Source organism: Orcinus orca, chromosome 21 (assembly GCF_937001465.1).
Source record: "Orcinus orca chromosome 21, mOrcOrc1.1, whole genome shotgun sequence".
Lineage (NCBI taxonomy): Eukaryota > Metazoa > Chordata > Mammalia > Artiodactyla > Delphinidae > Orcinus > Orcinus orca.
The window spans coordinates 23,300,342-23,315,175 of record NC_064579.1 but is presented as its reverse complement, the minus strand read 5'-3'; the positions used below and the strand labels follow the sequence as shown (position 1 = coordinate 23,315,175).

At 39.5% G+C, this 14,834-nt stretch overlaps 1 protein-coding gene across 2 annotated transcripts in view; it reads left to right on the top strand.

Annotated features, from left to right (window-relative positions):
* WWC2 (WW and C2 domain containing 2) overlaps positions 1-14,834 on the top strand; it is a 163,806-nt gene that overhangs the window by 103,313 nt on the left and 45,659 nt on the right. For both annotated transcript variants that reach the window (XM_004281746.3, XM_033409268.2), the window contains one exon: positions 11,683-11,762. In XM_004281746.3, the coding sequence (XP_004281794.1) occupies positions 11,683-11,762 (80 nt within the window). The remainder of the gene's footprint in view (positions 1-11,682; positions 11,763-14,834) is intronic.

Genomic DNA, 14,834 nt, shown 5'->3' with positions numbered 1-14,834 from the left:
AAAATGGGAGAGAGATACTCTACTTAATGCAAGAACTGGTCTTATCTCTGTTAAGACATGCTAATAACTGGAAACGATTAAATTTCATAGCACGGTAGTGTTTTTTTCAAAAAGCATACTCAGTAGAGTGAAATTATAACAATCACATTTATTGGTTTCATACTGTTTTGTTTCTCTCTCTTTCTCTCTCATGATTTTGGTCTCCTTTTCTAGCTTTGAAGGGTACCATACTGCAGGCTAAATAATTATATGTCAAAAGAAATTCTTCATCAAAACTGTTGCTGCGGGAGGAGGTATTTAGTTTCTCCTCACTTGGGTGAACTACTGTCTCAGTCTCTCTGGCCATGACTTCCAGACTTCTCCATCTTCACTCATAAACACCCAGATATCCGTAATGCTCATGGCATTTTACAAAATCAAATGCAATTAACTTCTTCTGTGAGAGAATGTACAGTCTAAGCAGACAGGAACAGGGAATAAGGATTCCTAAAAATCAATTTTAAATGATTCTATGAAGGCTGCAATACTCATTCTCTCATTTTTTTGAAGGACTGTGGGAGTTAAGCTCTGTGGAACTGTGTGAGATAAAGATATTATAATGAACACAACTCAAACCAACACTTCATTATATTTTGATACTTTTCCTTGACATAAACCCAATAAATACATTGACCTAATATGTTCATGTTAAATTTTGAGAGAATCAGCCTCCTGAGGCCATGACAATGAAGTTGTGAGAGGAAAAAAATAGCTATTTATACTACATACGTCTCTTACGAAGTTAAACATACACTTAAAATGTTACCCAGCAATCCCACTTGTAGAGATTTCCACAAGAGAAATGAAAGCATATACTCAAAGACTTGAGTGTAAACATTCACAGGAGCCCTATTCTTACTAGCCCAAACCTGGAAACAGCCTTCAGGTTCACCAGTGGATGAACGGATAAATAAATTGTGGTATATCCATAAAATGCAATCAAAAGGAACAAGCTGCTAATACTCATGACATGGATGAATTTCACAAGCAATATGATAAGTGAAAGAAGCCAGTCATGACGACTACCTACTGGTGTGCTTCCATGTGTATGAAATGCTTGAAAAGGCATAATTGACAGAAAGCAGGACAGGGGCATGAAGAAATTACCTTATTTATTGGTTCTAATAATTACTCATTTAACTCTTTTCCCCCCACATAGAAAATGATCACTTATTCACTTTTATTGCTGTTATAATTTATTATAAACTATTTATAATGAAATTCACCAAATTTAAAAGTACAATATGATGAGTTTAGACAAATATATATATTTTTGAAGTTGATTTCAGTCACCCTCTTTTCTCTGTATGTAACTATTCATAAAAACCAGGTTGTTTATAGAGGTCTTCATCTGACTTTTGTATCTTGTATCTTTTATAAAAAAATTATTGGCCCATATAAATTGCTAATTAGATGTAGAGATTACGAGATCTAGGTTTTTTTTTTCTCTTAGTGGGGAGTAGAATTCATCATGGTTGGTGTTACAGTATCTCCCTCAGGCATACAATGTCCCATTTTTCTTTTTTATTATAGTAGTAGTCATTCATGATCATCATCTAGGTCATATCATTAAGGATTACAAAATGATGATAGTCTAATTATATTATTCCTTATTTATTTATTTGTTGGGATACTTCTATAAAGTGAAATTCCACACCGCCCAACTGCTACTTGTTATTTGCTTACCCTCAGCTCGTATTGGAAAGATGAATAAATGTTAGATTATTTTCCTTTTAAAAAAAAAACAAATTTCAAATGATGAGCTATGTCCTAGCATCTGTTAGAGATGACCAACAGAGTTGAGTTTGTTTGTTTAAGTATCACTGTGTGATCACAAATTTAAACATTATTGATATGTCATTGCAATTATTATTCTTATTGAACCTCACATCATCCTGTCTTGTGCGTATAGGAGCCTTTTTATATTGGCTCCTGAGGCCTTTGATCCCAATATTCTGATAGTTTCTTTCACTTTGGTCTGGAAAGATGTTCTTGATTTTTTTGTATAAGGTCTGGAATCAAACATTTCTCCAAGAAGCTCTGATTCTTTTTTAGCGAGAAGTGGTATTTAGAGACCACAATCTGTATGCATGAGTGTTTATTACAGTTGGGTTGGCAATTGTATATAGGTCTTTATCTTAATATATTTAAAATACTTAAATCTCCAGTAATTACAAAAGTGTGATATTGACACAAAAATGAAAGATCAGTGGAACTGAACATTGAAGAATATGCAGAAACACCTTGTCGAATTTAAAATGTGATAAAAGTGGCACTCCATATCATTAAGGAAAAAATGGATTATTCAATGAATGCTTGGGACATATCTTGGCCCATTTTAAAAGAAATGAAAGTGAATCTGTACCTTTTTCCTTTAATTCCAGATGGATCAGCAATTTAAATGTGAGAAGTTCAATCATAAACTCAATTAAATTAGCCATGAGACATTTAAAGCAATAACAGAGCACTAAAACTTGCTTTTCCCTAAGAGAATTTGCCACGCTGGGTGAACATCACCTTCCATCGTGTTCTTTTCATGGTCTCATGGAGACAAAGCCCAACTGCATAAAATTGGGACCCAAAAGGACCAAACCCTCGGTGTGAGAGGAGCTAGGATTAAACTCCTCCAGCCCTGCCACCCCAACATACCTGCCACTGCCATCACCCACCAGAAAGCAGTAGGAAAAGTGACCTGTTTGGAGAAACAATGAGAAACCATTCTGACCTCTGAACATATCACCATCTGACACACCTTATATGGGTTTGCAGGCTGAGTTCACACTTACCTGGAAGGTCTGAGAAACTGCAAGCTAAACACTTACCTCGAGCTGTGGCAGGTGTAGAAAGTGGCAGGTGGCTGCACTGCCAGTTGCCTGGAAGTGCATATCCTCTCCGGAGAAACGCACCTGCACCTGTGTCTTCCACAGGTAGAGCTCTAAGGGTACAAACTCATAGCCAAAAATCACAAATTTACACAGAAACAAGGTCACATCAGTAAGAACCAGCAGAAAAAAACAGACAATAGAATCAGGTCTTCAAATGCTTCAGATTTTGTTGATTTTAGATACAGAATGTAAAATATGGGTGTTTAATATGTCAAGAAATAAAAAAGGAATTGAAAATATGAGTAAGAAAGATACTATGACTGTGAAATGACCAAGGATATATGGGAAAAGAACTAAGTAGAACTTCTGTAAATTAATCATATAATGGTTACAATTCAAAGCTGCCAGAGGAAAAAAGATTATTTGCAAAGGTCTGACAGTTAGAGCGATACTCCTGACTATTCCGTAGTGATGACGAAAGGAAAATGATAAGGTAATACTTTCAGTGCTCTAAGAGAAAATAACCATCAACCAGAATTTTATACACAGGAAAACATCTTTCATGCATATGAATGAGATAAACATGTTTTCAGACAAAATTTGAAAGTAACTAATGGCACCAGAAGTTCTTCACCATTGGAAATACTAAAGAAAGCAGGAAAAGAGAGAAGAGAATAGAAAAGGCAAGCCAATGAAAAGTTTAATGTAAGATGGGTAAATTAAACCCAAATAATTAGAAATAAGTGTAATTGGATTAAATGTTCTAGTTTAAAAGGCAAAGATTTACAGACTGGTTTTGGAAAGAAAAATCTACCTATATGATGCTTATAAGGGACACCAGAAACAAAGATACAGAAGAGTTAAAAATAAAAGGATGGGTAAAAAAGATGCACCAATCAAATTCTAGTCAGAATAAAGCTAGTATTGGGACTTCCCTGGTGGTCCATTGGGTAGGACTCCGTGCTCCCAATGCAGGGGGCCCAGGTTCGATCCCTGGTCAGGGAACTAGATCCCGCATGCATGCTGCAACTAAGAGTCCACGGGCTGCAACTAAAGGTCCCGCATGCCGCAACGAAGATCCCATGTGCCACAGCTATGACCTGGCGCAGCCAAAATAAATTTAAAAAAATAATAATAAAGCTAATATAGCTTTGTTAATTTTGGAATAGGTAGATTATAAGGCAAAATGCTTCACTAAGAAGAAAAAAGAGGGCAATGAATGTGTTAAAATATGAGCCCCCAAGTATAATTGAGCACAGTTACAACAACACCATGTTGAGTAAATGAAGCTAGACATAAAACAGTACATACTGTATGATTCCATTTATATAAAGTTCAACAAAGACAAAACCACTTATAGGGTTGGAAGTCAGGATAGTGGTTACTTTGGGGAGAAAGAAAGGGTTAGTAATTTGGTGGGGCACAGGAATGGCTTCTGGGACTTCTTGAACTTTTGACCTTCCCATGGGTGTTTTACCATTCATTTATTGAATGGTCTACTTAAGATTTTCTTTTTTCTTTTTTGTAGGTATGTTATACTCCTAAATTTAAAAAACTTAGAGGCTACTTAATTTGGAGGAGAACCATACACTTCTAAATAATAATGGGTGCTCTTCGATAAAATTAGTGAGTAAAACGTTGAGAAAAGGGATATTTGTGTAGGCCTCACAGTATCTCCCCACAAATATGTATTACTTAGCTCTGGTGATTTTTAACATGTCCACTAATCTTTGATACTCCTCTCTTCTTGAGTATGGACTGGCCTGGTGATTATCTTCTAACAAGTAGAGTTTGGAAAGGGAAAAACAGTAAACTTAAAGTGAAGAAATCTAGGGATTTGCTACCATAACTAAGTGATTAAGTTTAACATCACCAGTGATGTCAGGTTGACAGCATGTACCTCGATATCATTCGATGAGAAGGACACATCACCTCTGTCATATTCTTCCTCCCAATCTATAACCTCAGTCTGATTATGAGAAAGCATCTAACAAACCCAAGGTACACTTCATGAAACATCTAACCTATTCAAAAGCAAACAGGTCATTAAAGATGAGAAAAGACTGAGGAAGTGTCACAAATTGGAGGAGTCTAGGGAGACATGACAAGTAAAGACAACATGGTCGGATCCTGGGGGATCCAAGTAAAGTCTGTAGTTTAGCTAATACTGTTAGTAGTGTCAGAAGAGAATTGGAGAAGAGTTTTAGCCTTGCATGCATATACTAGAAAATAAGAAAGTCTTAAAATTAATGAGCAGTGAATTCCATCTAAGAACAACAGAATAAATCTGAAGACAGTTGATGAAGGGAAATAAAATTAAGGGAAGATATTATTTAAATAATAAACATGGCTATAATAGAGATCAACAAAAGCATAATTTAGTTCTTTGAAAGAATAATAGAATTGACAGGTGTCTGTCAGGATTGATAAGAGAGAAAAGAAACAAGTAAAAATATACAAGGAATGAAGAGATAAAACTCTAGATGCTTAAGAAATGACAGGACATTTTGAGTAAATTTATACTCTTACATTTTAATTTTGAGATGAGATGAATAAGTTATTACTAAGATATCGTTGACCAAAAATGACTCCAGATGAAAGAAAGAATCTGACCAGCCCTGTTACTATCAGTGAAATTCCAGATACACCCTGAAGATTAGGCTAATACAACCAAATTCTGACAAGATAATATGAGGGAAAAAATAAGCCAGCCATATTCATAAGCTTAGATACAAAAATCCTAAGCAAAATATTGGTAAACCAGATGCAGGAACATTCAAAAATAGTTTGTCAGGACCAAGTTGGGCTTATCCTAGATATGTACAGTCTAGGATTTGAAAATGAATTATTCACTACACTAACAGAGTAAACAGAAATCATTAATCATTCCAATTGATACAGAGAAAGCATTCTGATAAATTCAGCTTCTAGTCATGGTTTGTTTTTTTAAAAAATCAATCTAACTAAAAATAATTGCTGTATAACAGGGCATGAGAGATGAAGGAGGAGAGCTGGCTGTAGTTTTGTATAGAGTATTTAAGGTAAGTCTCATTGAGAAGGTGACATTTGAGCAGATGCTAGACAGAGGTGGTGAAGTTAGGTGAGGAAGAGCCGGTGTAAAGGTCCAGATGTTAGAGAAAGTCTGGGATCTTCAAAGAACAATAAGAAGTCAAATGTGGCCACAATATATGGAGAGAGAAAGTGAGAGCAGTAAGAGAGGAGGTGAGAGAGGTAACCTAGACAATGAGATGAAGACAGAATTCATAGGCCTTGGGGACCACTGTAGACTTCGGATGTTAATCTGAAATAGGAAGCCATTTGACCAGGTGTTTATCATTTGTATTAATATTTGTTTTGCTAGTTTAAGTGATATATAATGATACCATGATTTTCAATTTTGTCTTTGTTAAGAGGTGATTTTTTTTTTTTTTGGTGACATTCTACCTTTTCTATTTCTGTTTGCCAATTTATTTTTTGAATTTAACAGCTTTTTGAGAATTAATTCCCATACCACACAGTTCACCTGTTTAAAATGTACACTTCCGTGGGTTTTAGTGTATTTACTGTTGTATCCCCATCATCACAATCTAGTTTTAGGACATTTTTGTACCCCCTAAAGGGAGCCGCGTACTCCGTTAGCTGTCACTGCCCATTCTGCACAACCATATCCTCTATCTCCAAAGCCCAAGCAACCACTATCTATTGTCTTCCTCCCTAGATTTGCCTATTCCGTTATACATTTTGTATAAATGGAATCATACAATATGTGGTCTTTTGTGAGCTTCTTTCACTTGGCATACTGCTTTCAAGGTTCATCCATGTTGTAGCATGTGTCAGTACTTCATTTCTTTTCATTGCTAAATAATATTCCATTGTACAGACACATCACATTTCATTTATTCATTCACCAGTTGGTGGGTATTTGGGTTGTTTCCACTTTTGAGTGATGATAAATAGAACCACTACAAACATTCCTGCACAGGTGTTTATGTGGATATAAGTTCTCATGTCTCTTGGGTTTATGCCTAGGAGCGGAATTTCTGGGTTATGTGGCAACTCATTGGTTTATTTAGCAGAAAGAGATCTAGAGTTGACCTTCCATATTTTTATCTATTATTTGTATCTCAAGGTAGTATACTTCAAAAATGTTTCATATTTTTCTTAGTAGGTTTTGTTTTTTCCTTTTCACTGTTGTTAAACAGAAGTTTGGGATTTTTAAACATATATTCAATCATCTTGTTTCTGACGACAGAATCCATTTATTAGTCATCACAAATGGTCCTAACAGCATCTGGGATTCTGTTTCCTGCTATTCTTTAGTAATGTCAAACATGTTTTTATTATTAATCCTCTGATGATCTGGAGCTGATTTCTCATTTTCTTTAAAGGTGACTTGAGAGAGGAGGCGGGTGGTGAGGATTTTTAGTGAGGTGGAAGCAGTGGTGATGAGGAAGATTTCCAGAAGAGCAAGATGACAGCTGCCCTTTGTCGGCTTTGCTTAGGGAGCTCCTGGCAAGACGACGGAGGGAGTGGTGAGAAGGGACAGTAGTCGTCAGTAAAATGTCACTGTGATCATTGTAACTTTAATGTTGCAAGGGTCACTTTTAGGGCAGATTTCTGAACCCTGCCTGTCTTGTGATCTTCCCAAGGTCCACACGTTCTGGAATTTACTTTTCCTTCATTGCCATCTTGTTTCTCCTTCTTTTAAAAGAAAACTTATTACACACTAGGATTGTAAGAGATGGTAAGAGGCTGTATGATTTCCAGTCGTGCTTATCCCATTGAATCACTCTCTTTCTGGATTTCAGAACTAACTTTAAAATCAATTCAAAACGTCAGTTGCTTTGGTGTAGTGGGTATAAAAGGCAGGGAATGTGCAAAAGTCATGGGTCTCTCTGCCTCCGATTTGGGACTCTCGGGTTTGAGATTTGAGCCGTAGACAAAGGTCTGGAAAATTAGATGGTTGGATCCAGCTGCAGAGAGTTCACCACGTATTGATATAAGGCAAAAACAGGCTCTAGGGCTTGTGAGGCTCTTCACATATTCAGCTTGGGTGGGATAGAAGAATACTGACATGGGGCTTCCCTGGTGGTGCAGTGGTTGAGAGTCCGCCTGCCAATGCAGGGGACACGGGTTCGTGCCCCGGTCCGGGAGGATCCCACATGCCGCGGAGCGGCTGGGCCCGTGAGCCACGGCCGCGGAGAGGCCACAACAGTGAGAGGCTCGCGTACCGAAAAGAAAAAAAAAAAAAAAAGAATACTGACCTTTCTAAGGTAGAATAAGGACCATAGGCTTTATTTAGGTCATTTTGCTACAGTTCTAGTTTGTCTTTGATCTTATATATATTATCATGCCATTAATAACTAAAACTTTTATAACTGTAGTTTTAAAACATTCTCCTGGGTTCTAGACCGCTCTCCGCTGCTTAGTAGCAGGGTAACCTTCAGCAGATTACTTACTTATTCTCTTTAGGTCTGAGATTCCTCACCTGTAAAATAAGAATTAAAACTGTATCCATCTACTAGAATAGTTGTGAGGGTTGAAAGCACAGTGCCTGGAATACCTGAAGTGCTTGGCATTTTAGCTCTCACTATTGTCTCCAAGTAGAGTCCACATTGTGTTAAACGTGCAAATCAGCATTAGCGTAACCCTTAGCTGGGATCTAAGGACATTTGTTTTCATGTTCTGTGTCCTACATTTGAAAGTGGGTTGGAGAATGAGAGTAGAGACAGTGATCCTCCAATAGCTAACGATGCCAAATGGTTCTCCGAGAAGAAAGGGTGTTGAACAGTTAAGACCAAACTCTTAAAACCAGAAACAATCGGAAATAATGTTGGGTTGGAAATAGCAGTATCTGTTTTCACTTATCATTATAATAGAATCAAACTTTTTCATCCTTAACAAAATAAAATGCACATTGATATTTGGCAGCTGAAAATCATTCAGGTAATCCACTCAGAAGACTCCCCAAAATGAAAGCAGTGGCTTTCAGCCAACTCTAGGTAAAGTACATGATGTGGAGGAAAACACAGGTGTTAGCCTCCTTTATCACTGTCAGCCAACATACAATAAAATCTCACGTCACTTAAGCAGAGAAGAGTCTGAATTGTCAAAAGTTAAATTTACAATGATCATTTTTGAAAGAAAGTAAATGGGTGTGTCATCACAGCCCAAATGATTTTAAGTGGAGTGCCATTTTATGACCATGAGATACGCTAATTGTTTTAATTCAGCTGTTCCAAGAGGGCTTGATAGTACCATTGTTTGTTTGTTTTTTTTATCAACTGTGTTTTCAAAGGTAGAGACAGGTTTCAGCCCAGTTACTATTGATTTTTGGATTTCTGTTGTTATTTTTAAATAAAAATGTTAGTCTTTTTGGTGAAAAGCTTTTGAGAGTGCTGTCAGAAGTAGAATTACATGTGGAATGAGCTGTCGGTTACTGATGGCTCCTGACATGATGATAGTCTGATACTAAAACTGAAATGTCTTTACTGGACACTGTGAGTGAGCTTGTTGCTATGCATGAATATTAAAGCACCTTCAAGATCCTTCTCTCTGAGGGCAGCCCTCCTCCCCTGGCCTAAGTAGTCCTCTCCTCCTTTGGGTTCCAGTAACATTGTTTGTACCTCTCTTTTAGTTAGGAATTGGGCCTTGCAACACAATTCTTTCTATTTCCTTCTCCCTAATAAAATGTAAGTGCCTTAGGGCACAAACTGTTAGGCCTTCAGATTAACTTAACAGGTAAATTATTGAACATTACTGTATCCAAAATATTGTGCCTCATGGTCTACAAATGTGTCACAACAGCCCTTGTCTTTGTCGTTTGGTTCCTCATAGGGCCTTGTCCCCCCGTTTACTTTTTTCCCGTCTGTTCCACGATGCTCTCTGTTTTCCTCTGACTTCTCTGGCCTCTGCTTCACAGTGTACTTTGTCTCTTTCTCTCGTTGACCTGTGAGCGATGCAGATGCCCAAGGTGTTCCTGAGCTGCCTTCCCTTCTCCGTACACACTCTCTAGTTGATCTCGTTTATCCTCGTGCATTTAGAACAGCATCCTTACGTCAGTGACTCTTTATTTTATATCTCTAGCCTGGACACTTCAAGTCCACATATTCCACTTGCCTTGAAGTGCCATGGGTGTCAGAAAAATAAATGTCTCACAGAAACCCTTTATCTCCCCCCAGGAAATCACCTTCACATACCCAGGATTTCGGAAGTGATCTTTGACACATCTTCTCCCTCACCCTCCACATTGAGTCCGCCACCAAGTCCTGTTGATTCTACCTCTAAAATGGATTTTTCCTATAGCACGGCCCGCACGCCAGGCAGGATGGCCCCTTTGGGCCCCCCTGGTCCAAGCCCCATAGAGTCTCCACAGTGATCTTTTAGAAGCATGAAGCAGCTCATGCCTTACAGTCCCTCCTTGATTCTCATTGTTCTTAGGAGGAGATCTAGAAATCCTCAGCATGGCTTCAGGTTCTATGTAATCAGGCCTCCTTTTGCATTCTCACCTCATTCCACGCGCCACCTCTGTAATCCAGCAGTGACAGCATTCTTTAAATCCCAGAGACTTGCTGAGTTTCCCCTCCCACAGTTTAGGGTTTGTCCACAGGCTCTACCCTGTGGGGACCCCTTCTATCAGTGAAGCCCACGAACCCTCTCATCTCCTCAACCCCTCAGGCTAAATTAGATCCCGTCCCCCTTTTAGATCGTGAAGTAGCCTGTGCTTTTCTTTTATATCACCTATGGCAGTTGGAAAGGTTTATTTCGTTGGACAATCATTTGCTCCATATGAGGCCCCCTCGTTGTCCTGTAAGACACATAAGGGCAGTAGGTCTGTTTCATTCACACTTTCAGACCCAGGACTTGACACATTGCGCAGAATCAATAGGTGTTTGTGGAATGGGTAGAATAAATAGGAAGTAAAAGTGCAAAACACAGGGAAATACTATACAACAGGATGTGCTTAAAACTTAAGGCTATAACTCACTATATGGAAATAAGTTTCTGACACCCATGAGAATACCTTCAGTTTGTGACTGAACCAGGCTTGTGCCATTTTCCTGACCTGCCAAACCTTAGTATTCTTATTACCAAAGATAACAGGAAGAGAACAATTTGTATCAGTTTGACAACAAATATTTATTGATCCCCTGCTGTACACCTGGTTTTATTTTACAAGCTTGGGGTACAGCTGGGTGACGCTTCTTACTTTCCCATGGGGGACAGACAGGAAACAAGTACAAAGACAATTTCAGCTCTTGGAAAATGCTGCGAACTAAACAAAACAGACCAATGGCCTGGGTGCAGTGGCCAGAGAAGTGCTGTTTGCAAAGGTAACGTGGAGCTGAGGCCGAGTGACAGGGAGTCAGCTAGTGAAGAGCTGAGGGAAGGGCCTTTTAGCCGGGGGAACAGCACATGCCGAAGCCCTGAGGCTGGAACAGCCTGGCCTGTTTGGGGAACAGAGGGGTGGCCAGGGGTCCTGGAGAGTCAGGAAGGAAGGGCAAGCGCAGAGTCCGAGAGACCCTGGCTGACCATCCTGCCTCTCCCCGTAGTGGCTGTTTATCACAGAGCGCGGACGATCGCGATGTCCGGCTCATAGCAATGTTGCTACGTCCGATGATGAGAGGAAACTTGAGTAGTAATGCACATCGCTGATAATCTGCCTTCCATAGAACTTATGTCCAGGAGAAACTAGTCGAGTCAATGTCAAACTAGTGGCTGTGTTTATGTGTTTAATGGTTTACTAATAGATTACCTTTTTAAACTGTGTTGCTGATTACTTACAAACATTCATATTTACATTGATTTCTCACAAAAGGTTAAAAAGCTGAAGCGAGAACTGTCACAGATGAAGCAAGAATTGCTCTATAAAGAACAAGGCTTTGCAACCTTGAAACAGTGAGTATGAAAATACTGAAATTGACTCTCGAATAATCCAAAGCCCCTGAACCGATACAAAGAAAAAAGAAGTATAGATTACATAAGAGTTTTCTCAAAGAGAAGTAGAATACGAAGTGCAAAGCTCTGCACCAAAAAAAAAAAAGCAAAAATCTTGGGAAAATCTATACACTTGAATAGGTGTGAAATGTTCACTAATCTTTGGCGATCCAAGGAAACCAAAGTGAGAAACTTAGCTTCGTCTCTGGGCCTGCCAGCCTGCTCTCAGTTTGAGGCAGAGCCAGGAGATCGAGCCCAGGAAGGGCCTCCCCCTTCTCTCCGGAGGCTGGGCTCTGTAAGCCTGCGCCCGCCGAGCCCCGGACTCGGGGCCTGTCCGCCTCTGGCAGCCCCAGAGGGACCTAATGCTGTCTGATCTCAGGGAGCAAGTCGGGGGTGTCTGCAGAGGGGCTGAGTGAGTGCCTCGGCTCCCGTGTTCCCTCTGCCCTTTCCTGCTCCATGCTGAAGTCTGCTGGACCCTGGCTCCAGCTCGAGCTGAGTCAAATGAGAATGGAGATGACGGAAGGTAGCAGGATCTGGAAATCCCTGCCCCATTCCCAGCCCCTGGAAGCCACTGCTCTTCTGCTGACGAGGCCCAGACTAACTGAACCCCAGCAGGCACACCGAGACCTTCCAGCTCCTGCAGTGGCCACCCCAGGGTCTCCGATGCAGGGAAGCAGCGATGGTTCATCCAGCACACAACCACAGGGAGGGTTGAAGACATCATCGCTTGAAAGGCATCCAGCTGCGTTTCCCTTCCCTCCTCCCTGCTGCCCGGTTCAGTGCCCCCCGTAGCAATGCAGGATTCATAGGGGCTTCCCTGATCGGCGGGTCTCATGTTCCTCCTTGTCTCCCTTAGCAGTATCCAAGGCAGCAAGGCGTTACCCCGTTAAAGATCCCACGTGTTCGCTGGCCAGGCCACATAAGCTGATTGTTCTGTGTGTGTGGTTGACGAGTTATATTTCGGGACCCCAGTCACTCCTCTTGACCACCAGCCACATGACTTTCATCTCAGACATTTGGTTTACTGGATCAGTTTTGTTTTTGACACTCACCTCACGTGATCATGACCATGATATTCTTTCAGATGCTCCCATCCTGGTGGTTCTCTAACCTGACTGCATATTGGAATAATCTGAGGAGCTCTTAAAAATCCCTGTGTCTTGTCTCCACCCCAAGTCAGATTCTGTGAGACCCCCATGTGGTTCTCAGGTCCAGCCCTGTTCAGAGAACCTCAGCTGGTTGCAGAGCGCCCCGAAAAACTCAACAGACCTGGAATCACCTAAATGTATTATTTAGTCAGTTGTACATCAGCATAACGGAGGGCTTTGTGGTGGGAGAACCACGAAGCGTTTAGCCACACGTTGCATACTTTTAAGGCACATGAAATTATAACTCATTCACCACTGGGATTAAAGGTTAGCCAAACTTGCTGTTTTTGTTATATTGATGTAACAATGCTGTATTGTTTCAAAGCAGTTTGCTTGCAAGCAATTTTTATAGGAATCCAAGGCATGTTTAAGAATCTGTCAATAACATTCCACAAGAAAACAATAGACATTTGTTGTAGAAATTCAGGCTTTCTCTTGCAGTGATTCTAATCCGCTGAACCAAGAGCAGAAAGATAGGGTATCTAACATCAGATTCCTCTCGTAGATCAAAATAAAGCTATAGACAAAATAAAGCTGTTTTCATCCAGTTGTTCTACACCGTACTACTAGAAGATTGAATAATAATTGATTGAACCCAGAGACCATACTTTTCAAGAAACCGCATTCCTGGTACTATAAGGGGACTTTTTACTTGGGTTACGACAAAATATATTTCAGGAAAAGATTTATACAGAATCCCACTGCAGGATTCTGTAACTTTTCACTTATTCACAATAAAATGGAAAAAGTTTGTGGAATCTGGAATTAGGATGTAATTTAAACCCCGGTTTTTATTTTACTTGATGCAATAGTTTATGCTGGATGAATGAATGTAGTTTTATTCTTTACGTTATTCATTTCAGACCGTGGTCCCAAAGTTGACTTTGGCCTAAGCGATAGTGTAGCTTATGTGTAGGTGGATGCCAGGAAGAGAAGCATATTTCCGCTTTGCCACCTCCAGTGTTCACTCAAAACTGGAAAATGGAAAGTGCTGAAACACCCAGCAAGCCAAGAGTATATACAGAATCTATAAAAGTTTGGCTCAGGGGGTACACATTTTCCAGGGAAGGCATGCAAATGGTAAGATATAGGGAAAAAATTAACTATAGGGTACCCGGAAACCAAAAACAATGTTTCTTTAATTTTTAAGGGATGAAAGTAAAATTGTATTTCTCAAGAACAAAAAGCACAGGACGTACTTCGTTTTAAAAAAAAAAAAAGTCAGCAACTTATGCTGATACTTTATTTTATGGTCAGTTAGGGTCAAAAGAGAGAAAAAGGGGGAGATGAAAAGTGGAGGAGAAAAAGGAAAAATGTGGAGGTAGAGGGCAAAAGCAATAGTTAAAGTAAAGTAGAAATGTTCAGAAAAAGGGAAAGAAAGACCAAAAGGGGTTCCCTGGCGAATGCTGCATGGAGGTGGTTCTTGTCGTATTTAACATTTGATTGAGCAGTGGCTGTCCGAGAAATTCTCATCTATTTCTAAAGCTCTCCGACAATTTAAATTAGCAGTCTTGAAGTAGCCCTGCTTTTATTTTTCAATATTAAAGTTTATTTCTGAAAACTACTCACTGGCTTTTATTTTCAAATGTCAAAGTTGATTTCTGAATTAAAGATTTGTTTTACTATTAATTCTGAAGGTTTTATACAAATCGGAAGAAATTACTTGGGCTTTAGAAACTGCCTTTGACAGTTTGAGATACCTATATTACTAGCTGTTTCATGAAATCTCACAGATTCTTTTTCTTATTAAAATAAGCTTTTTGCCTCAACTAAGTGAGTAGATACACACTTAAGGGTGTCAACAATTTCATTGATAAAGCCCTCCTGAAATAAATATAATCAACCAATATTCAAACTACTTCTGGGGTTCTTATCAAATATTCTA